Here is a 22,867-nt window from a genome sequence, read left to right on the forward strand (position 1 = left end):
CTTATTTTTATTTACTGATGCCGATATATATTCATGTCATGAGACATTGGTCAAGTAAATAATAAAATACAGAATTTAATCAAACGTACTGCTAGGAGAACAATTCTTGCAGAATAAAGTCCACAAGGCACTAGTGAATGATGCTTCCATCACCAAGAAAATAAATTTAACTTCATTAATTTTTTATTTCATTTCAGAGGAAAAATTGTGGAAGAATCTGAACCAAATACAGCAAAACCTATTACTTCTTTAAATTAATAAACATGTTGGAAAAGATTCATATTACAATCAGATTGTTTGTGTGAAAAGAGCAAAAACAAAAGAAAATTTAAAGCAAAAGAGCTTTAGGAGACGTGCATCTTTTACAATGACAAATCTTTGTGTACCATAATAGACCAGGGCAGCTTCAAGATTACATTGTTCCTAAACATAGAATTAACACGTCATGTTGATTAAAGAATGGCCGAGCTCCTCTGAGAATTCCTCCAAACAACGTTCAGATTATAGACTGGCTTGAGTTCAGAAGGAAGGAAAACTCTCTCCACCTTTTCCTAGTTAAAATGCTAGAAATCCTGTTGAAATTGCCCAAAAAAAAAAAAAAACAATAAAAAAAAGCACTTGTACTTTAATGCATCATACTCTCAAAAGGAAAAGGAGAGATTTGTATAATCATGCATTCTTAGAAATAAAAAAGAAAAGGATTCGCATATATGATGGGATAATACTCGCATGGCATCAATATATCATATTGAGATTTTGGTCCAGTGGTATTAATGACTTGAGTGTCATCTTTTATAAGTACAGTTCAACCGTGCAAAACCACTCTTGATAGACGGTATAGCTGTTAACCCGTCAGGTCAGCTTGTTGACAGGTTTTGACCAACTAAGGGTTTTTGTTCTAACCAAACTGGAGCCTTGGCTGGTTCACGTGGAGCCTGGTTGAACTGGTCGGTCCAGTTCGGTTTTGACAACTTTGCATCTCGCTAGAAGTTCATGATTGTACAAAGATTTCGAACATGAAGAAGGTTTTCACGTACTTGCATCTTTGGGCTAAACATAATTTAAACTTGAAAGAGAGATTTAATATGCTAACCAGAACTGTGAAAGAAACCATTTATGCATTGGAGCATTCTGGTTTTTCCAGCTCTGCACTTAACATATGATGCAGAAGAATATCAACCCTTTGACTGCGAGTTTTTGTGCTGCACCAACCAAAATAAGTTCAGATTATTGTCAGCACTCAACATCTAGATTGAAAGAAATGACTAGCTAGCAGCACATACCCAACAGATCGGCGTCGGGATTTTGAGTTGCTTCCTTCCTAACATTGAGAAGGCAAAAGAATATCATTGAAATTCAGTAGTTAATCTATTGCCACAAATACAAACAGGGGATAAATCCAAAAGCTCAATACTACATTTAACCCAAAAAATCAGGTATAAGCAATGAAAAATTTGAGAAACAAGATCAACCAGTAAATCAAAGCCACAATTAGCATTCAGTAAATGTAACAAAAATCTTATGGTATCTGAAACCTGAATCTACTTTCTAATGTTGAAGAGTGAGAACTTCTTTCCAATGTAAACTAGAATATTTAGCTTGCATTTCTAATTAGCTCATCATTTATAGCAATCACATGCTTACCATATAACAAAAACAATTACTTGAAATTCTCTCTGTAAATTATTGATTTTTTATCAGACAATATTATATATTGAATTTTTCAATATTTAGTGGGGAATGTCTTAAGATGTTAAATTTTCTTTCTAAGTATGACATATTGTAATTTTGTGATTTTAATGGTCGTTGTCCCAAATGATTTTAACAAGGATTATCACTATCAAACTATCATTTAAAATTGAAAAAGATTAAACACAAAAAAATGAGTAAAAGAAAAACAGTTAGGTGGATTTAAAGTGAAAAACAAACAAGGGGTTACTACCTGCCCTTGCGCGAAGGAAAAAGCAAATCAATCAAAATAGAGAAAGAGGCAAGAGAGAGTAAATTTCAAGATCATTGAAGTATTAATTAAAGAAATGAGGTGGAAATGAGGTGGTTAAAATATGGGGAAAAAAAGAGCCAAAGGATCACTAGATAAATTCAATAGAATGAAAAAAAAATCATAAATATTTAATTCAAGAAAAAAAAAACAGATTCATATTAGAAGAGAAAAGGAAATTAAATCGTTTATACTAAAAATTTTGAATTAAAATTTTAAAGTTAAAAAGATTGCGTGGTAGAGCCTATAGTAATGGAAAGAACAATGAAACAAACAAATATTGGTAGCATTTTTTCCTTTTGCTTATAAGCAAATAAATATATTTTGAGAAAACAATGCGAAGCATGCAAATTAAAAACTCATAGTTTAAAAAGGTACCAACCTTGCCCTCTCCTTCACATTTTTCTGATGTCTCAAGTTCCATTTCAGCAAAGAACGCCTCCAGGACAAAAGCCATAACCTGAAACATTGAAAACAAGGAAATGATGTTTTGCATTTTACAATAGCTTTTGCCCTTGACTAAAAAATGCTATGTATTTAGTAATCCAGTGATAAAGGCCAATAATAACTTGAGTGGAATGAGATACATAAAGTTCCAAAATTCTTGTTATCTAGAAAACTCTGCACTTCATTATCTAATATAAATAAAACCAAATAGCAACTAACGAAGCTGAGTTCTCCAATGCATTTTAATTTCATTACAGAACACCTGACAATACCAATCAATGATCAATTAAATCCAGCTTATTATCATTCAGATGATTAAGTTACAGGGTCACCACCATTTCTTAGATATTTCTGGAATAGCCGGTCAGTGTTACCAGGCTCACTGAACAGTGAAAACACTGACCATCAATCCGAGATTATGATGCATTTGTTATCTGACCAGTTCACTAGAAACGGGATGGTATGCAGGAAAGAAAGCTACATCACAGAGAAAAGCATTAAAACTGCAAGGACTAAGTGCAATGGGACATGCTATTCAGGAGTCTGCCAATTTGAGGTTGATTTCGGTAGCAATAATGACCAGAACAGATTGCCTTATGCAGATGAAATCATAGATGCTTCCTCACCACAATAATATAGGATTGATCAGAATGAGCATAAGAATACAAAATGCAAAAAACTGTCAACCAATAGTCCCATAACTTCATTCTATGAACTTTCAATGATTCATGGATCATACATCTGACTGGAAATAGAATATCCTCCTAACAAATTATCAATGATAAGGCAAAGAAGTGGAAGGCTACACGTGGTTTTCCATTATTTGTGTTGTATTTGACAGATTGACCTCTACAGGTTTCGAGTTTCAGCAAATTCAGTAAAAAGTGCTGCAGCAACAAATAGAACTTACCAAATTCAAAAGCAATAGAACTGTTACTAGGTAGAAGCTGATGAAGTATGCAAGGCTCCAGTAAGTTCCAGTCAAATCCTTGTAACTCTGAAATATTAAGTACAAGTGATTAGGGTTTTTAACCACAGTTATAAGATCGAAGACTGTAAACGGTAAAACAGGTAAACATTTTTTCTTATAGCGTCGTTGAGTGTTACCAACAGCCTGATGTCTCGCATGCAATATACATAGTTCAGTAGTTGTTTTAATGTATTTCCTTTTAAGTTTTTGGAAATTTATGACACATTCATTATGTTGCATACAAAGCAAACATCAGCTAATCATATTGAATCCATTGTTCGCTTCAAATTTAGAAAGAGAGCAGATTGTGTAAAATTTGTATAATCCCCTTTGTCTTTCCTTTAATAAATTCATATATTATTCGCCAGGAAATCATGAAATGAGACGATATTCTCATTTACAAGAATGAAAATTTGATATGATATGGAGGAAATGACATGACAGCATTTATAAATGTGTATATGATTGCACATGCATAATATACAAAAGAGAGCGGACTACAATAAGATTTTCCAAAGTTTATCATGCTTAATATTTGACCACACCAGCTTTGTCTCAACGTATCTTTCTGACTCTCTCCAGTTCCATGGGAAACAGCTTCCCACCAAACAACATGTTAAAATACATTTGCAAATTACTGAAATTAGAAAGCCACTCAAGCTGATAAATGATTTTTCATTATGTATTTTGCTGACAAACGCTATCTTGTGATCTCTATTGGGACTGCTTTGATGTGGTTAGGGTTTCAAGAGTGATATCCTGCTGGCACCAAAACTTCTGTTTTTATGGGCAGAAATAATCATTCCTTAAGTTACAATTACAAGTTTACATGCAAGACACCAGATATTATTTTGTTATTTTTTCAAAGGAATCCATAACAAAAGGGCATGTGAAATAGAATGTTCTGCACCTTTCTAAAAAACAACAGTGAAATTGAAAAAAATATAAATGTAGAAGGCAAAAGGCAGTATTTACCTGCATCCACTCTTGCCAATTTCCCATAACGAGCAGATTAAAAAGTGTCACCATTCCATTTGGATAGTCATTAAAATTGAAAAGCAAATAACTTATTTTGTCAAGGAAATTGATTTTTGAGAAACTAGTGGCTTACCCTAATCATAAAGACATAACAAGATAAGAAATCAATTTAAAAGGCACCACCCACAGATCAGAGGCTACCTCTAGAGGGAAAAAGTAAAACGGGGCTTACAGCAGGCTCTAATCCATTATGATTAAAGGATACTCATCTTCAGCAAGACTTGTTCCTTCCAAATTGAGGTTCCCGGCATTGACAAGCCCGCCAAAGATCTACAAGTTTAAACAAGTAGAGATTTTATAACAATAATCATAGTAAAAAAGAGAATATAATCCAGTATAGTTTATACAAATACTGCAGGCTATCTTGAAGACATGCCAATCCAAGATATCACAATTTGCAGATTACACCAATAACCAGCCAAAGAGTAGTGAGGCCACAAATGACATCTTTTCCTTACGAAAAAATTAAATCAATCACATATGCATGAATGTGCCAATACTTCCCAATATAACAAAAAAATAAAATAAAAAATCCATACTGTATTTTTTATTGTTAGCAGTTTTTGGGCAAAACAGCACTATGCTTCATCTAAAAAGAAAGGGGATCATTTCTGAAGGAATCAATTTACTATGAACTAGAAGTTTCTTTTCACTTTCCTGCTACCAAAAAGCATAAATTGAAACAGAAATATCGACAACAGCAGAATTTAATTGCAATATGACAAGAAAACAGAGCATCCAATGTACCTGAATACCAAGAGAGCAATAAATACACATGACGCAAAATATTGTGCCCAGATAAGGCATCAGACTTGGTATGAGGGTTAAAAATGTGGCAACAAAAGCCCGGTAACTTCTAACATACATCAAGATCCTTATTAATCTTAACAATCTTGCAATGAGGAGGTAACGAATCCTGCAAACAAAAAAGAAGATGAAGATACATCATAAATAGAAGAAAGAATATCTATGCATATCAAGCTTCCATTCTCCTATTAGAAAACTATTGTTTAACAACACTATAGTGAGTGGAGATGTTGAAAAACAAAATCGTGCTTTGATTTTGAGTTCAATGATGGAATTATATTCACAATACACGAAAAATGTCAACAATGAGCTTGTAAAGGCAAAATATGTTAAAAATCACATTCAATAACAATGTGAAACTTGCTGAAAGTGGGCCTTGGCAAGGATGGACAGTTTAATATTACTGTCATGTATAATGCCAGAACTCTTTAAGTAATCTAAGCATAACCAGACTGCAGGAAATAAGAGCTTATTGCTTTATCCAATTCTCTGCAAGGGCTAAGAATGATCTACACGAGGAAAACTTAGCATACTGTTCTGGGTGATTGCGTGGTTGCTGCAGAGCAATCCCCAGTGCTATTTATTTTATGGTGAATAACAGAAAGGATCCTGCAGGAGGTTCAGAATGTCCAGCTGCATGTGCATTAATGTAGGCGAGCTTTAGCACAAAGTAAACAGAAATAAGGGTTGCAAGGGCTGGAATATGGAAGAAATACCACCCAAGTTAGACAAACCCCCCCCCCCCCCATCCCTCACTGATGTCACCCTACTTCATTTGTATGCACTAACTGTAGATGCCAGCTAAGTTTGTAGGTAAAAGTGCTGGGCAATCCTCCCAATAGACTTTTGCTCACTCACACTTAAGATCAGAGGGGCAATAAGTGGATAGGAAGTGATATCCCCATCCCCCATCCTCCAAAGGTGTAATCTAGCTAGTAGACCAAATAATAATAAAATAATATTTTTTGAAAAATGGAGGAAAAATGAAAAATAGTGGCACAACTTAGAAAAATCACTTTACACAAAATAATAATAATAATCCATTAATAAGAATATATATATATATATATATATATATATATATATATATATATATATATAGTTCATACCATTCTCCATTTGAAAGAAAAGTCAGCTCATTAGGAGATGCAAAAGTTACAGTCTCTCCGATAACTGCAAACACAAAAATCATTTTCATGGCATTATGGTGCAGCGTAAAATGAAATATTCCTGTCAAACAAAATAGTTTAGTTTCTCTACTTAGAACATTTGAATCAATGGCAAACAGGCATATCAAAACAAAATTCTCTGGAAAACAGTGAGCAGGTTTCTCGAATTTCCCCGAAATATAGTTATTAAATACAAAATCTTTTTTTCTTTTCAAGAGTAGTAGTTTGGGAACATTAACAAAGCAACACAACCAGATCCTCATGTATGGTCATTAGTTCACTCGTAGGTCATCCTTTACACAACATATTGAAAAGAATATACAAAAACAAACTACTGATTTTTTTTTATTGAGATGCAAAAGAAATTACAGTTACTAAAAATAGTAGCAATGAATCACCATTAGAATTCACAGAATAATAGGGTGAGAAATAATTTTCATGCATTCAAATTAATTGCATTAAAGAAGGAAAATAATTGACATAGGCTGCTGGGAAAGATTATATAAAGTAATTACCTATAACCAAAGTGATCACAAAATCAAAGCGATTTTGACCATCCCTCCAATAGTTCTCAAATCCATATGCATAGATTTTTAGAGCCATTTCCACAACATAGATCCACCCTGAAGTACAAAAGGCAATCCATGAACTCCAAAGACATGATTCAAACTCACATCATAAGCCACTACAAAATAGCAAGATCGAATTCACACAACAAAATTGTAGAGCTAATAAGTGGTTGCCCTTGGACAAGTTAATATCCAACTTTCAATTGACACCCTGCAAAATCTAACTAGTAGATAGTCCGAGGTATCAATTATTTGACCATCAAGATTGGAATGACAAATGGTCAAGAAAACCAATTTTTATGATAAGAATTTACATCTTTATGAACTCTGAGCAATGCATGTCATGTTTCATCATTCACAGATTATATTTTATGAATGATAAATGGAAATTCAATGAAGCATCAGAAGAAAAAAACAAGATAAAACATGTACAAGGAGGGACACCAAGAGGTATGCAAAATCTGTCTCCATTGGTTTTAGAATTAACTAAAGAACAAGTCAATGTATAATGGAAACAAAAGTGCATTAAAACTCTCACATAATTATCATATTCATATGGATAAATTCCTTCAGCCATTAATGTTAAAGGTTTATATACTGCTTGCCACCAAATTGATGTCAACCCTGGCTGTTAGAAAGTTTCAAACCAACTACAGAACACATACTTATCCTCAAGAATTTCAGGATTAGTCCTATAGTCAGTCATTTCTTTTCTGCTAGATGGAACATTGTTTATAGACAACTGTGAGTTATGTGACTATCCAAATTTGAGGCTATAATTGCATAGACCCAAAAAGCTCCATAAATGTACTTATATCCATATAAGTAACATTTATAGGAGAGGGAAACAGCATCGGAAGAGTTGATGATTTAGCAAGTCTTTACCAAAGACAAATTCCACTTCTTGCCACACCTTTTGAGCAGAATTGTTGGCTATATCAAGCTGCAAACCAATTACATACAAGATTAGCATAATTGCATCAGCATTTAAATATACAACATCAAGACAGTAATCTAACAAGTGGATCTTGGTGGTTTCAAATTTTTGGTTTTGTTTATTGAGCTGGATAGATCATGTCACTGAAAAGTTGGTTGTCTTGAAATGAACTGGCTCAAAGATCTTTGCGTGTCTCAAATTCTATTTTAATCTCCTTTCCAAATGGTTACATTTCAATGCAAACATGCACTCATATGTGGTATTCAGAGAAGTTGACTTTAGATCAAGACATGATCTTGGCAACAGCTACATCCAAAGCCCACATTGTTTTGCAGTTATATGATTAGATTTACAAGAATAAACATTTAAACAGATTAACAAACCAAATCTTAGAAGAATTTAAATATAGAGGAACCAAACTTTAATCTCTATATGTTTATCGTGATAAGAGAGGGGAAAAAAGGGAAAACATCAGTTCTATCAAATTTTCATTTCATGCCATACCGTTGTCTCAGTGATGACAGCTAACAGATTCATGACGAGAATGGATGATATTATGTAGCCAAATTTAGGGCTTCGTACAAACTCTTTCAACTTTTCAGAGAAAGTTGAATGGTAGATTGATGGAAGGTATTCAAAGTACGATGGCTGCAAACAGAACCCATAGTATCAGAGATGCAGTCTAATAGCTCCAAATATTTCCTTTGTGTTTCAGTTTCAGAGCAATACAACTTACAGCATCCTCCTTTTGAAATCTTAGAGCGATTGCATTGCAAAGGTCCTCAAATTCATCCAAGTTGATCTACATAATGAAAAGATACCAAGGCCAGAAAACATAACTGAAAGATGCCCGATGAAAAAATAATAATAACCAAAAGTCATCTTTCTTATAAATGGCTAGTTAAAATGTGCCAAATGGGATGGTTGTGAAAGACTCTTGCAAGCTTTTTCAAATGATAGCACAAGCAAACCACAAATCTTAGATACCAAGAAGCTAAAATCAGTAATATAAATGAATTCTTGTAGCGCAACATAAGCTAGCTGCAGTGAGGAGCAACCAAAAATAATGTGAGTTTTGGGATTTTGCACTCACACACACATATATGTGTGTGTACATACACACATCCACATAGGCAAGCACACATGCAATACTTGATCTTTGAATAATACTTTTGAGCATATGGCTTACACAAGGATGAATGAAGTTCTGTGGTTTTTCAAGACAGCAATTTTATAATGGAACTTTGTGTATACCTAAAACTTGTACAACATTCATAACTAACACAACAAACTCAACATCAGAAATATTTTTGTGTATATCAGCTTGTGAATTCAAAAAATAGATGATATGCACAAAAATATTAGAATGACAAATACAACACACTCGTGTGTGTACCAATGATCAGTTCAATTAAGCAAATTGTTTCCTTCCTTTCAAGCCATGTAGAAATCATACAAACTGATGTGGCAATTACTCTATTCGTGCTCAACTAACCATTTAAAATGTGTGAAACCCACAATCCATCACTTATCACTTACCACACATGTTAGAATGGAGTTTTAGTATTGTTTTGTTTGTATGCATAGCATTTCCATGATGATAGTGAAAACAAAAGATCACCTGTGTTTTGTTTAAACACGAGGGAATATACCTTGAAATCATGAGAATCGTCAAGTTCATCAAATATCAACTCGAATTCTTCCCTTGATATGCTTGGCAAAGTCCTGATAAACAAAATAAATATAAATAAATAGCACATACTTCAATATATAAAACAACTTGCACCAGAATAACAACTTGAGTTATAAAAGTTAAAGGCAAGCAATTTTTTATTCTGAGCCATGGTAATGTCTTGCCAATTGTGTCCCATCTTTTTTCCAAACTCCATCCAAAGGAAATGATAGAAAATTTGCCAAGATATGGTGAAAATAAAGTGATTAGTATTACAATTCTTTCATCAGTTAAAGTCCACTCTAAGTGCTCCCAAGATGACACCCATGATGAGAAAACTGAAGGCCAGAGGACTTATAACAATATAAAGCACGGATGCAATTTTAAATAAGACCCAAGGCTCAAACATAATAGCGTTTGAGGGAGAAAACATATTCACAGGAAGAAAAAGACAGTCTATGCCCACGGAACCAATCAGTTAACAACCCCAAACAACGACACCAACTAAGAAGCTCAAGAGAAAGCCATAAATATACACACAACTGAAAAAAAAAATATAACAATTAAATGCATTCCTCTGATCAACATGTTGCCTACAAAGAGTTGTAACTGTTTTCTGCTACAGTATCCCCACACTCATATGTTATCAAGGCTTTTTCTTTCAAACAATATATAATGACGGAAGCTGACTTTGGTGGCTTAATCCAATCAGTTCATCAATAGTCAGCCCATATGATTGCCTGGTAATGATATCGAATATCTGAAATACTTTTGTGTATATAACAGTAGCTTTAAAAACCCTTGCACAATGACTTAGTCATGGGGATAGTGGTATATAGTGTAGCAGTTCATTCTTACTTCAGGACCAAATGGATGATAGGTTAGTGAAATTAAATAGGCATAATGAAGCTATTCATGTCATCAACAAATGAGATCCAAGTAAGGCATAATCCATTTTAATTTTCATCAAGGAAAAATATCAACTGTCCTTGAAAAACAAATGGCTTTTGAATAAGGTTGGTTTTGAGATCAAATACCAGAACAAGTAGGCAAAAGTTGACCAATCTTTGTGCAAAGAAAGCACAAGACACCATTAGAATACCTTTGCACTAGAAATGGATATCTGAGTATAAGTGGTGATTTATAATGTCACTCATATTCAAACAGTTAGTTGAATGCAAGCATCTATGGAGTGTCTGTTGTTGTTCTACCAAGTATTGAATACACAAGTAAATGACTGAATTAATAGTTTAATGAAGGTTTTTTCACTTGTGCTCCATAGATGACTACCTTAATGTCCTTTCTTTTCCAACTTCTAAAGCAGAAGTGAACACAAAGAATGAACAAAGTTAAATCCTATGAAATCCAACTAATATAGTGCCTAATTTTCATCCACTCAATCTTTTAAGGGAAATGAGAACTATTTTCACTATCACACATCTATTCCATTTGTTCCTCTGGTCAAGGAGTGAGGAAGGGGCTCTGCTGAAAATGAGTTCCTCAAGGAAGAATAAAATATATGCTACTTTTAGGAATCAAGACCAAAAAAAGGTCAAAACAGGAACCTTCAAAATCTGCCAATATCAGTCATCCATCCAGAAAGCACCATATTCAGGAATATAAATATATTTTTTTGCAACATCTTTGTATTTTTGAGAAGTCAATTATTCGTGCTTCTCTAGCATCAATTGAATTAGACTAAAAGCGTTTGTGCAAATCATATATCGGAAGGATCTTGTGCATGATTTATAGAGCATGTTTTGAAAGTGTATTGAAGATGGTACACAAGGAATACCTGTATTTATTAAGTGCTTCAAATAAATGAATGCATTGCTCCTTATTAAGGTATCCTGCATCCTGTTGAACAAAAATGATATTCCCATTGGACACGAAACAAAGAACAACAAATAAGATGTCAGTAACTATATTTTAATACAGAGAAAAAAAATGCTATATTCAAATGTTGAAAACACAGTGATAGGTCAATCAACAAGAGTAACTATGCTGGGGGGAAGTTGAAAATTTTCCCTTAACTGAAGCAAACCATACACCAGGGAGAAAATGACTGCAACAATATGACACTCGGTCATATTGTGCACGTTGTCCAAAACAAACATTTGCATCAGATTAGATCAGATGAATGTGAGACAAAGAAACTAGCCTTGTCACCTCATCGCTTGATTTAGCGTGTTTGTCTCCAAGAAGAGATAAGAGAGCAAGAGCATAGTATTTGGGAAATTCAGGACATATTATTTGAAAATTTTTCATGCTCATCTTATTCATAATCCTAGATCTTCTCAAATCCCTGTAGGTAATCTTATTTGTAAGGTCAAGATACTAAGAATAAAGCATTTGTATTGTTCAGTCGTAAACAATGTCAATACCTACATTTTATCACAAACAATGTCTCCAGATGTTTGTTTCATGCATTCTATTAGAAGTAACACCTTCAAACATTACTACCACATAATTATGTAGCTTAGGTAAAAGAAAATGAAATTGTTGACATATAGAGAGCCACATATTTGTCCAAATAGCCTAAATGAGTTGCTTTTCTATATGCTTTTGTGAGTTTAGCAAAGGTGCATACAACTTTTGCAATGATTTCATGAATTTGATTTCAGCACTCTAGAATCTTTAAAGACTTGAAATTATCTTGTCTTCTCATTTTGGATAAAATAGCTTTCCTGACTTCGTCATTGTAGCACCACAAAACGGAATTTTTGGAGCCATATCTGAAAAGCAGAGGGACTGATCTTTTGTTTAAATTGTACAGTATGTTTCCGAGGAGGATGCCTTGTCATCCATTAAGTACCATGCTCTTTTTTGTGTCTAGATAAAATTACTTCCGGTATCAATATCAAGTTAAGCGTTTAACAAAAGAAAGTGACCATCATTCACATCTATCGACAATGGACATAACAACATTGGTACGCACATTAGACAAGGATTTCTCTTTTGTTTAGAAAAGGTATTTCTCCATCTGGTAGAGAATCATTATGCAAGGACTATTTTGATTTCTTTGTCAGATTTCCATTTTATTAGATATCTAAAAGGACTTAATGAAGAGCATTTCTCTCAGAAAGCAGAAGTATTTGAGATGTCATAATGTTAAAACAATATTTTGAAGGCGTTGTTTGAAAGAGGGAGGCTATACAATTACTTTACAATGAACAAGAATTAAGCACAGAGATTATATTTGTGGGGCGTGCATGCAGAGTAGCATCCATGAAATATAAAGATAATGCAAATTGAATGGATAGTTGAAAACCATGGTATTGAGTGACAACATACTTACATTCTTATCAATGAGATTGAAGGCTTTCATCAGTATTCTTTTCCTCGAACGGTCCATCTCAGAAACTTGTTTTACAAGCTAGAACAGAAAGAAGGTGTAAGCATGTACATTTTCATTTTATCCCTGGACACAAAAGAAAACATCCTACAAAATATTTTGTAATATATCAGGAAGGAAATGGTATAAGCATTTGAAAATGAGAGGAAGACCGCATATCTGACTGTTCACATTTTCAACTTTACCTGGTCTTTGAAGCTGTCATATACGACAGCAAGAACCAAGTTGGTGACAAAGTACACTCCTATTAGCACGTAGAGGATGAAAAAAAGGCTATACCAACGTGAAACCCTGTAAAACAAAGAAGATGTGGACAATACAATCTGTTCTTGTATATATTTTTTTTGTTCTGCCCATAGTTGAAAAGCACATCAAATAAATGAATAGCATGTGTTCTACCATATGAATGACCCAAAGAGACAGGCATGTAATACTCTAAAAAATTCTATAAGAGAATTATCACTTCAAAGAGAGCAGACTTTTTTTAAAAAATGCCTTAGCAGTTAGCAAAGACCAATTACACTACAAGTACACCTAAAGAATGTTAATGGTGGCAAATCAGATTATAAGCAAGCCCCTATAACAAATTTCACATTCAAAGTCCTAGATTGAAGGGGAAAGCATATCTGATCGATTTGCATGCAGAATCTCCAGCCAAAAATACAAGGCATCTTCTATATCACTAAATATTACATATGCAACTCCACAACTTTTTGCCACATTGCTCTAGGTTGAATTCCATGCCAGTATCACAAGTGAAATGCAAACTATATGGTAATACTTTGGACGAATGTAGGCTTGAGAATCTTCTATATTGGCAGTGTCTTAAAACTCTCTTGAAGAATAACATCATAATAAACTCAACCAAGCTTTAAGGTCAAACAACTTAACACCAATGACGTACTCCACAATGTTTAAGGCCACATTTCCCATGACTTCAGAAATCACATCCTGTCTTATAACTTCAAACTAAGTCAATTCCAGTATGTCTCTCATGTTCTTTGTTCCTTCCACTGGATGCAATTACTCTTCCTCACTCTTTGCACTTTCATATACAAGGTTGGAGCTATTAGCACTATATCAATTGCTAACAGTACTGTGCATCTCTCTCAAACTTTTTCTCTCTCTCTCTACAGAAGCTGAGTGCCATTGACAATAGATGGCATAATAGATCAAGGGCTCATAAACCCATTACATGTCTAAATGTCCATGTTGCAATCCAGACTATTATCAAATGGCTTTTCCTCCACTTTTCATTAATCAGTACTACCTTTACCTGTTCCTTCCCCTGTCCGTCATTTGAGTATTTGGTGTTCCTATAGAGCATAGATGACTTTATATTTGTCCAACAAAATGTGCCAATCAACTTGAAAGGTGTGGTATAATCTCATACTACATTGGAAATGCCCCTCCAAGATACCAAGAATATCCATTCCTATATTTCTTAGCCATTGAATTTTATTAGACTATCAGATCTATTACCAGAAGTTCTAAGGTCTGAATTCCAGGATTTTGTTTTTCTCTTACTTACTCTCAAGTCCTTAAGAGTATAACATGAACTTTACAATTGCAACTTATCAGTAATCCCATCTAGCCTAGTTTCATCTATCATTAATTTCGCAAAGATTGGAAGAGGTTTTAACCATAATGTAACCAATCTCTTAACCCCATCATTTGCAGAATGCAAATCACTAATTTTGGATGAAAAAAATGCAAAGAGTAATCAAAGGCAAAAAAGGTTTTTTTTTCTTCACTTTTTTGTCATTTTTCTGAAGCTAGAAATCTCATAAAAAATTGCAGTTCAATAGCTTCAAATGACAGCAACATTTTCACCACCACCCTCCAACCTCAAAATAGAGTAAACACACACACAGAGATGAAAAGGACACCTCACTAGCTAAACGTAAGTGGAAGAAAATATAATAAAAATAAAGAAAAGATCACATAAATCATTTCTCAAGAAAACTTACTTGTATGCAGGTATCCATACATCTGGATTGTTGGATGTTGTAAATAAAACAAACATCTGATACAATGTGATGCCATATGAAGTGAAAACTATTTTCCCCTGTTGGGTATCTTCAAACATGACAAAGGCTAACCAACTGGAGAAAAGCAGAAATAAAAACCCTAGAGCCTGCACAAAGACATCAGACAACAATAAATAGAAAAGAGAACATTATGTAATGCGCACTAATGGAAATAAAAACATATCAAACCAGTTCGTAAGATAAATGGAAATATAGTATTGAGCAACATCTAAAAGAAATCAGGGACTGGCAATAATTGCAAACTAAGATTAATTGTAATTCCAGCAGCAATATTGATAAACAAATGTAAACGAACCAAGACATTCACATAAGTCTTAAGCATTCCGCCCAAGATGATGATGCTCCTTTGCAAGTCCCTAAGGTCATGACAAAAAAAAAACCGGTCAACTAACCATAAGTTGTTTGACAGAGAAGTGCACTTTAAAGATGTTCACCATAACATTCAAATTACATGTAGAAATAACTAAACATTATAAAAACAGATAATCCATTTCCCTTTTCTTCTTTTAAAAAAAGAATTCAATAAAATGACAACCCAATTACCACAGACAATAGAAGTAGAGAAGAAAGATCTCAAACATCGTTCCCCTAAATTGGCTGATTTTCATCCCTTCTAACGCAGTCCTGCTAGTTTCATTCTCCCTGCTTGTATTATCTAAGAGGTTAAATCATGAAGCATGATGTAAACATCCCGGAGAAATTGTGCCAACCTAGGATTTCTAGAGGTATTCAGTAATGATGCGGCATTAAAGAGATAGAAATTCTTGACAAAATAGTTGTCGACATGACAAATATCATGCAATCCTACCCCATAGTTCGAACCAAACTAAACTGCCAACAGTTCACCAAATCATATGTCCATTCACTAAAATGCTATTGATTAAACTTCACCACCGGAACACAAATGCAAAGAAGGTTTATCTATATATATAAGAGAAGAAGAATATGAACTATGGTTAACACATGAACAAGGAACATATGAGTTTTATGACATGGATACCTGATGTATAGAATAAACAAGACAACTCTTATGTAAGGTGCAATTCTGAAAGGAAGAAAATTGAAAGCCACTGGAGACGCATAAATCGCATAAGCCACCAAATCAACGACCAAAATGCATAGGCAAATGACCTGAAAATCCAGCCACCCAAAACATTTTATGTCAAAACCTAAAGAATGACAAATTAACATTTTCTTCATCAATTAACTTTGTAGAATAGAGTTAATTGATGCACATGTACATTCCATAAAGAGACACATACGTATTGGAAAAATAGAGAGCTGGGTTGCCCAAATGAAAAGGAAAGTATGATGACAAGCAATCATTTTGTGGCTACACAAACATGGAAACACAAAGATGGAAATTTTTTATGCAATAAACAGTTGATAACATGAACAAGTCTTGTTTTCTGTGAGCTTATCAACTTCCCAATTTGGATTTGGCAGAGATGACCAGTAACAACATTCAGCTATATGCAAAGACACTCAGTTTCCCACATGGAAAAACAGAAATGGATACATTACCGCAAACATTAGAAGAACGTTACAAGAGAATCCTTTTACCTTCAAGACACCAAACTTTAAGCTGGGTTTACGTTTTGGCAAGAAATAAAATGTTACGGAGCGGCTCAAATGGGATACAAAGGGCGCATATAAATGCAAGGCTGCTTAAAAGGTTAAACTGGAGTCATTCATTAGCTTACAGGATAAGTTGCTAGTGTTTCACATAACGATAACAAACAATATATATGGTACAATTTTCTCCAAGGAAAAAAAAAAACAGTGAGAGAGAGAGGTATTCATGTTCCAAAACTATAATTACTGCCCATAAGCAAACCCTATCTAACAAGCTAAAGATGCTTCATGTGGCAGAAAAAAACAACAATCAGATTAAAACTTCACAATAAGAAAACCATAGCCCAGTACCTTGGAACAATTAAGAGGATTTTTCCAGTAGATACGGAAACCTTCATATGATATTGGAAAGAAAATATGTGCCGCTAGTATGATGAGAGTTATGCCCTGCATAAGAAAAAAGAAACCAGTGTAACTTGCCAAAGACCAGATCTGGTGACAGAATAACCTTCATATGATATCGTTAAAGTGACATGTTTAGTAATAAGACTACTAATGAATTCAAGACAAATTTTACTGACTATGCATTTTATCAGGTCTATACTTTAGATGCATGCTTTCCAGCAGATTAACTAATAATTTATGAAATTTTCAGCACCTTCAAAACTTGGTGGAAGATATAAAAACTTATCCAGCTTATTGCTAACGTTTCAAGAAATCCTAGAAGATCCTTCAAGATTTTGTTAATTAGTCCTGAATCTTTACAGTAATTTGCTTGAACCATAACAGACTTCTTGCCCAAACAAGAAAGCTATTGCCAGTTTCTGGTACAAGTAATTCATTAAAAGTGCTACAGTGCATGACCCAAATGTACACTATTAATTTTTTTTAATGTACATTTACAACTCTAGTCAGTAAATGTTAAAAATTTCACTAATCAGTTTTGCAATATTTAAGCCACTACTCAGTGTATATGTGCCTCTGTGTTGACAGCGTCTTTTGCAGCACCCTGAATAGAAGAGGATAGATTTCAATCCTATGGAACATGTCCTACACTAAATAAACCATCTTGTAGTTATCCAACTGATTAACTTTTCTCTACACTAACGAAAAAACTCTTGTTCGATTATATAGAGATGCCGCAGCAAGGCCAGAACTTACTTCTCCAAGTTAGAAACAAACATCAAGAAGATATTTACTCATACCTCAAAAACAAAGGACTCTGCAGCAGTTAAGTACGGCAGCTCCCCAAGATAGAAGTACTCCCTATCATTGCAAGAATGTCCAGAATTATTTTGACACCATAGCGGTTTCTGCACCAGTTAACCAATTTAAGAATTATATAATAATTTAGAAAGACATTGGAAACTCCTGTTTTTGTTTTTCAATTTTCTCAGCACCTTTATGATAAACTGAAAGCATATAGCGGTTATCAGTAACAGAAGGGTACTGACCTCCAAGAAATTTAGTACTAGCATTGCAAAGTAATTGAGGGTCCAAATGATATCAAACTGAATAAAGATGAAGTAGAACTTTGCAACACTTTCAAAGTTTGCTTGATCAAGAATTTCTTCCGGTATACCAATACCATCTTCAGCCTGTACAAAGTATTTTCAAACCAATTCAACCAAATTCAATCCCAGTCCCAAAGATTCTCAACCAATAACAAAAGGTAAATTTTTGTAAAAAATCTTAAACTTAAGATGGTTAGTAAATTGCGTGGGAGATAAATGAATAATTAAGTAAAAGCAAAAACCGATTCAGCTCCTCGCACGCTAGCAACTAATATGATAATTCATGCCACTTGAAACAGGTCCATATCCTCCATATTTATAGATATTAATATTTTCAATGATCGGCTTGGTGCTTCCTCACCAATAATTAATTTCTATAAATCAATATTATATTTTGAATTTTAGCCACTTCACTAACCCTTAATGGACCTGTATTACGGGAAATAAACTAACATAACTGTGCCCATACTAAGGACTATAAACAAACTAAAAGAAAACAATACATGATCATAAACCACAAGTATTTTACTCAAAAAGTCAACCCTTCACTGTTTTATTATTATTATTTTACATCCATCAAGATGATATTAACTGACTGAAAAGAATTCCAGAACAAGAAAGCAAAAGAAAAGAAGAAAAATAAGACTAAAGAGACAATAAAATGATTATCAAAATCTCTCTAATGATGAGTCAAACCTTAAATCCAAATCACATGAAAGCAAGAAAAGAGCAAAAACCAACCCATCAATCCCATTTACAAATCAAGCAAGAAAACATGATCACAAACACTCAAAAACTCAACTTTATAATAACCCGTTTCGATTTAGAGACTCAAAATGTGTTTCCTTTTACTATAAAATGATTAACATTCACCTTCAAGAGCACAAGAAATTAAAATTTTCAAGGAAAGAAGCTAACCAGATCAACAAGAGCAGCAGCTTTTTGAAAGGGAGAACCATGAGTGATGGCATCAGAACGTCGAGGAAACTTGGACGTGGACTGATCTCTTCTTCTAAAACGTATTTCTCGTCCACCGCTGCTTTCTCCTAACAAAGGCTTCTCCATTTTCTTTTGTGATCTGTGGTTGCCGAAAATGGTGGGAAACAAAAGAAAGACAGAGAGACAAAGAGGTTTAATACTTACACAGACAGATCCACGGTCCCCGGGTTGTTATGTGTGCGCCCCACTACATTGAGTTTAAGGTGGGCCAGTGGGTCCACACAGTTAGATCCCGCGGTGGGTGATTTGGTGTAAACTGTAGAGGTCGGCTCAAATCCTGTCTTTTCATACTTTTTTTCATTTAAAAAAGATAAAACAAATCATTTACTTAAAAGAGAATAATCTCATTTTATGATATGTAAGTGCGTATTGAAAAGAAAGAATTACCCAGCAAAATAATCTACGACCATGCTTTCAAAATATTTATACAGAAAAAACTAAAAAACTTTAATAATACTTTATTGATAATAAATATAAAAATAATATATATATATATGTATATATGTATATTGAGCAAATTAACAGAATTATTCAAAATATTTTTTTAAAAAATAATACAAATTAATTGAATTGAATGATTTTTAAAAATTCTGAATAATTCCGGTTAAAAATAAAAAAGGTTCAATTTAAAAATAAATAAACCGAACAAACTCATTATAAGTTAAAGGCCTATTAAATCAAAAGTCTCTTAAAAATAACCTAAATAAAGGCATATTAACTAAACTAGATTTATTTGATTTTAATAAATATAAAACCAAATCTAACTGAATTGATTGATTTAAATTTTTATTTGATTATCTAATTTAAGATTAGATTTTTAAGACAAGACCAAATCTTCGTACTTGAATTTCTTGGCATATTGTAAATCATTGGCTATAATAAAATTCTTCGTAGAATTATTTGAGATATATGTAAATTAATTTAAATATTTATATTAATAAAAAAATTTACTAAAAATAATTTGTTAGAAAAATTATTGGAGATATACATAAATTAATGACTTCGATGTCATGTAAATATATATCTTCTTAATAAGTCCTGAGCAAAGCAGATCTCTTATACAAATTGATAAAAGTTGATCTTTTGATACTCCTTGATATTTTCTTTATTATTTCTTAACTAATTATTATTTTTTCTCATCATCATCAAATACTACATTTCCAATTTAAATTATCTCGTTTGACTTGATGCAAGGTTTGGATAACGAGTCAAATAAATTAATCATGATTAATTTAAGTTAATTAATTTTTATTTTAAAATTAAAATAATATTATTTAAAAAATAAATAAAATTTTAATCAAGTCTATTGAATTAAATTGATTTGAGCTAAAGTAAGCTGGGTTCCACGTTGATATTAACCGTTAAGATTAGCAAGGTATAATAACATTGTTTTGAAATCAGAGGGCGACAATAATACATTTTCAAGTACCCCACTTGGCGAGTTGATTATACATGATGAATAAATTACTCAAAATTAAATTCCAAATCCTTATCATGATCATGATGGCCACGGCTACTTGTAAAAGTGGAGGGAAGTTGCTGTTACTGGATAAAACATATCTTTTTTTTTTAAATTCAAGAAAATCTCATCTGAAAAATATATTTTATAGGCTAAAATCTAACCAGTAAGATCTTAATTATTTTAAATTATTATAAAAAATACATGTTCTAACTCGAATTCTAGACAAAATTTCAATTCCTTTATCATTACCATACGCTACCTGAGACGATAAAGCATATCTGTGCAGAGGGAAGTCACCTCTCAAGTGGTGATACGCTCAATCGACACGGATGTCGGCAAGAGAAAAGGTCAAAAGCGGGGACCAAATAAAATCAATTTCCCAGCTGGCTTTTATTGCTCCAGTGGAGGATGAGGCAACAAGCTGCTGCTGCTGGACTTTTTCAGTGCAGAAGTTCTATGGATAGAGATGAACTTGAACAGATAGATGGACCCATCTTTGATATTTCTTAGCAACTAAGATGACCCCACCATCATGCAATAAGATTTGGATCAAATCGTGGAGCCCATGTTGTTCTTGCTCAGATTTAAGCATTCAGAGCCTGGATTTGAAGGATCAGATTCAAAGATTTGTTGAGCAGAGATGTTGAAGCCCAGTAAGTTGATCCTGTTCATGACGATAGAGAGATAAGCCCAGATATGAAGGATCAAGAAATGGTTGAGCAAAAACAAGAATCCCAACAAGCTAAAACTGTTCATGATGTTAACAATGGAGATTAGAGAAAAAGAGGGGGCAAATTAATTGTTTCTCGCAATATCAATTTACCATTTAACAAAAAAAAAAACAGTAAACTTTTTATTGGTATTAATACAATTTTTTTTTAGGGTTTATTCATTGTTATGAGATTAACTAGCAATAATTTCATCTTTTTATATTTTAAAAATATAATTTCATAACTAAATTACTTTTAAAAAAGAAGTTTTTCGAACGGACTTTTAGGAATTTTTTTATATATTCATAATGATTTTTTTAATAATTATTAAACTCATTGCGAGATAATTTGTTTTTTTAATAAATATAAATATTAATGTAAAAATAAATTAATTTTTAAATTTGTTTAGGATTGTTTTAATGTGTAAAAGTTAAAAATAAATTTTAAAAAATAAAAAGTATTATTTTAATAAAATTTTCAAATAAAAAACATTTTCAAAAATGATATACTCCAAAAGTCGCGGTATGCTTTCATGTGCTGCCCCGTTTCTTTAAAATATTGAATAGTTTTGTGACTGATACATTTAACTTTTATTAATTGATTAAGCTAACAAGTCATTTTCATCTGGACCTACATTCAAGATGAACAAGAACCCATTTTATTTTTATTATTATAATAATAATAATAATAATAATAATAATAATAGTGTCAATATCATCTTAATTAATTCTTCTTTTTAATCCTGTGTTGTTTTGTGCCGATTCTAATTACTTTGTTTAATTATGAAAGTTATTTTATAATTTCCATGACAAGTTCATATTGTCCACTCTTGTTTTAACCCTAATGCAGACGCTATTACCCTAGGATCTAACCACATGTATGGTGGATATCAACCTTCTTTTGCATGATCTACACTATAAATACCAGGTCAGAAGCTGATACTTAATCATCCTGAGTTGAGTTAGGCTTGAGCAGATTCATTCGCCAACTAACCCTTTAATTTATCCTACTTTTCCTATAGAAAATGTCTGGTTGTAGCTGTGGCTCTGACTGCAAGTGCGGCAGTGACTGCAAGTAAGTGCTATTTCTTTTCTTGTGAAGCTTTTACCAATTAGAAGCATCCAGTCATGGAGCAGGGCGTTGAACTGTTTGTTCAAACGTCAGAACATCCAGTTCAACGCTGTTTCCATGCCTTTTTGTCCCTTCAAAGATGATGAAAAGGGCACCATATTAGTTTCTTGATTTTCTTTTTTTTAGTTTCCTTGCCCTTCTTGAGACTATAGTCTGACACTCACCTTGCTGTTTTTGTGATTTCCTTGTACGTTGCAGATGTGGTATGTACCCTGACTTGGGTTTCTCAGAGAGCACCACAACCGGGACAATCATTGCAGGTTTTGCACCAGTTCAGATGTAAGTGTCACACAGCTGATATGCTGTAATTGGTTTCATGCATCGAAGTCTTTACTTGATTATTCTATATGCAAGAAAAAGGGAATTTAACTGATTCCCTGCTGCTGCTGCAGGTTCTACGAGAGGTCTGAGATGAACTCTGGTGCTGAGAATGGCTGCAAGTGTGGATCAAACTGCACCTGC

General features: G+C 33.3%; 1 protein-coding gene across 1 annotated transcript; it reads right to left on the reverse strand.

Annotated features, from left to right (window-relative positions):
* Positions 1–227: 227 nt before the first annotated feature.
* LOC133669218 (two pore calcium channel protein 1) lies at positions 228–19,226 on the reverse strand. The gene is made up of 24 exons (XM_062089270.1): positions 19,022–19,226; positions 18,044–18,187; positions 17,795–17,902; positions 16,941–17,036; positions 16,015–16,145; positions 15,310–15,370; positions 14,934–15,100; positions 13,149–13,254; positions 12,907–12,984; positions 11,404–11,465; positions 9,589–9,661; positions 8,673–8,738; positions 8,441–8,584; positions 7,885–7,942; positions 6,946–7,053; positions 6,371–6,434; positions 5,202–5,370; positions 4,660–4,724; positions 4,392–4,482; positions 3,357–3,443; positions 2,382–2,459; positions 1,284–1,321; positions 1,094–1,202; positions 228–572 (listed from the first exon to the last, which is right to left on the reverse strand). The coding sequence occupies exons 1-23, from the start codon at positions 19,166–19,168 to the stop codon at positions 1,115–1,117; spliced, it is 2,229 nt and encodes a 742-aa protein (XP_061945254.1). The 5' UTR covers positions 19,169–19,226; the 3' UTR covers positions 228–572; positions 1,094–1,114.
* Between the last annotated feature and the right edge of the window lie 3,641 nt (positions 19,227–22,867).

Source organism: Populus nigra, chromosome 12 (assembly GCF_951802175.1).
Source record: "Populus nigra chromosome 12, ddPopNigr1.1, whole genome shotgun sequence".
NCBI classification, from domain to species: Eukaryota; Viridiplantae; Streptophyta; class Magnoliopsida; order Malpighiales; family Salicaceae; genus Populus; species Populus nigra.

Excerpts from the sequence above, each read along its gene's own strand:
- LOC133669218 (XM_062089270.1), bottom strand. The coding sequence starts at position 19,168 with ATGGAGAAGCCTTTGTTAGGAGAAAGCAGCGGTGGACGAGAAATACGT. Across the intron at positions 7,054-7,884 it reads AGAAGTGGAATTTGTCTTTG|GGTGGATCTATGTTGTGGAA; the intron begins GTAAAGACTTGC and ends TTTGTACTTCAG. Across the intron at positions 3,444-4,391 it reads ATTGGCAAGAGTGGATGCAG|AGTTACAAGGATTTGACTGG; the intron begins GTAAATACTGCC and ends TTAATATTTCAG.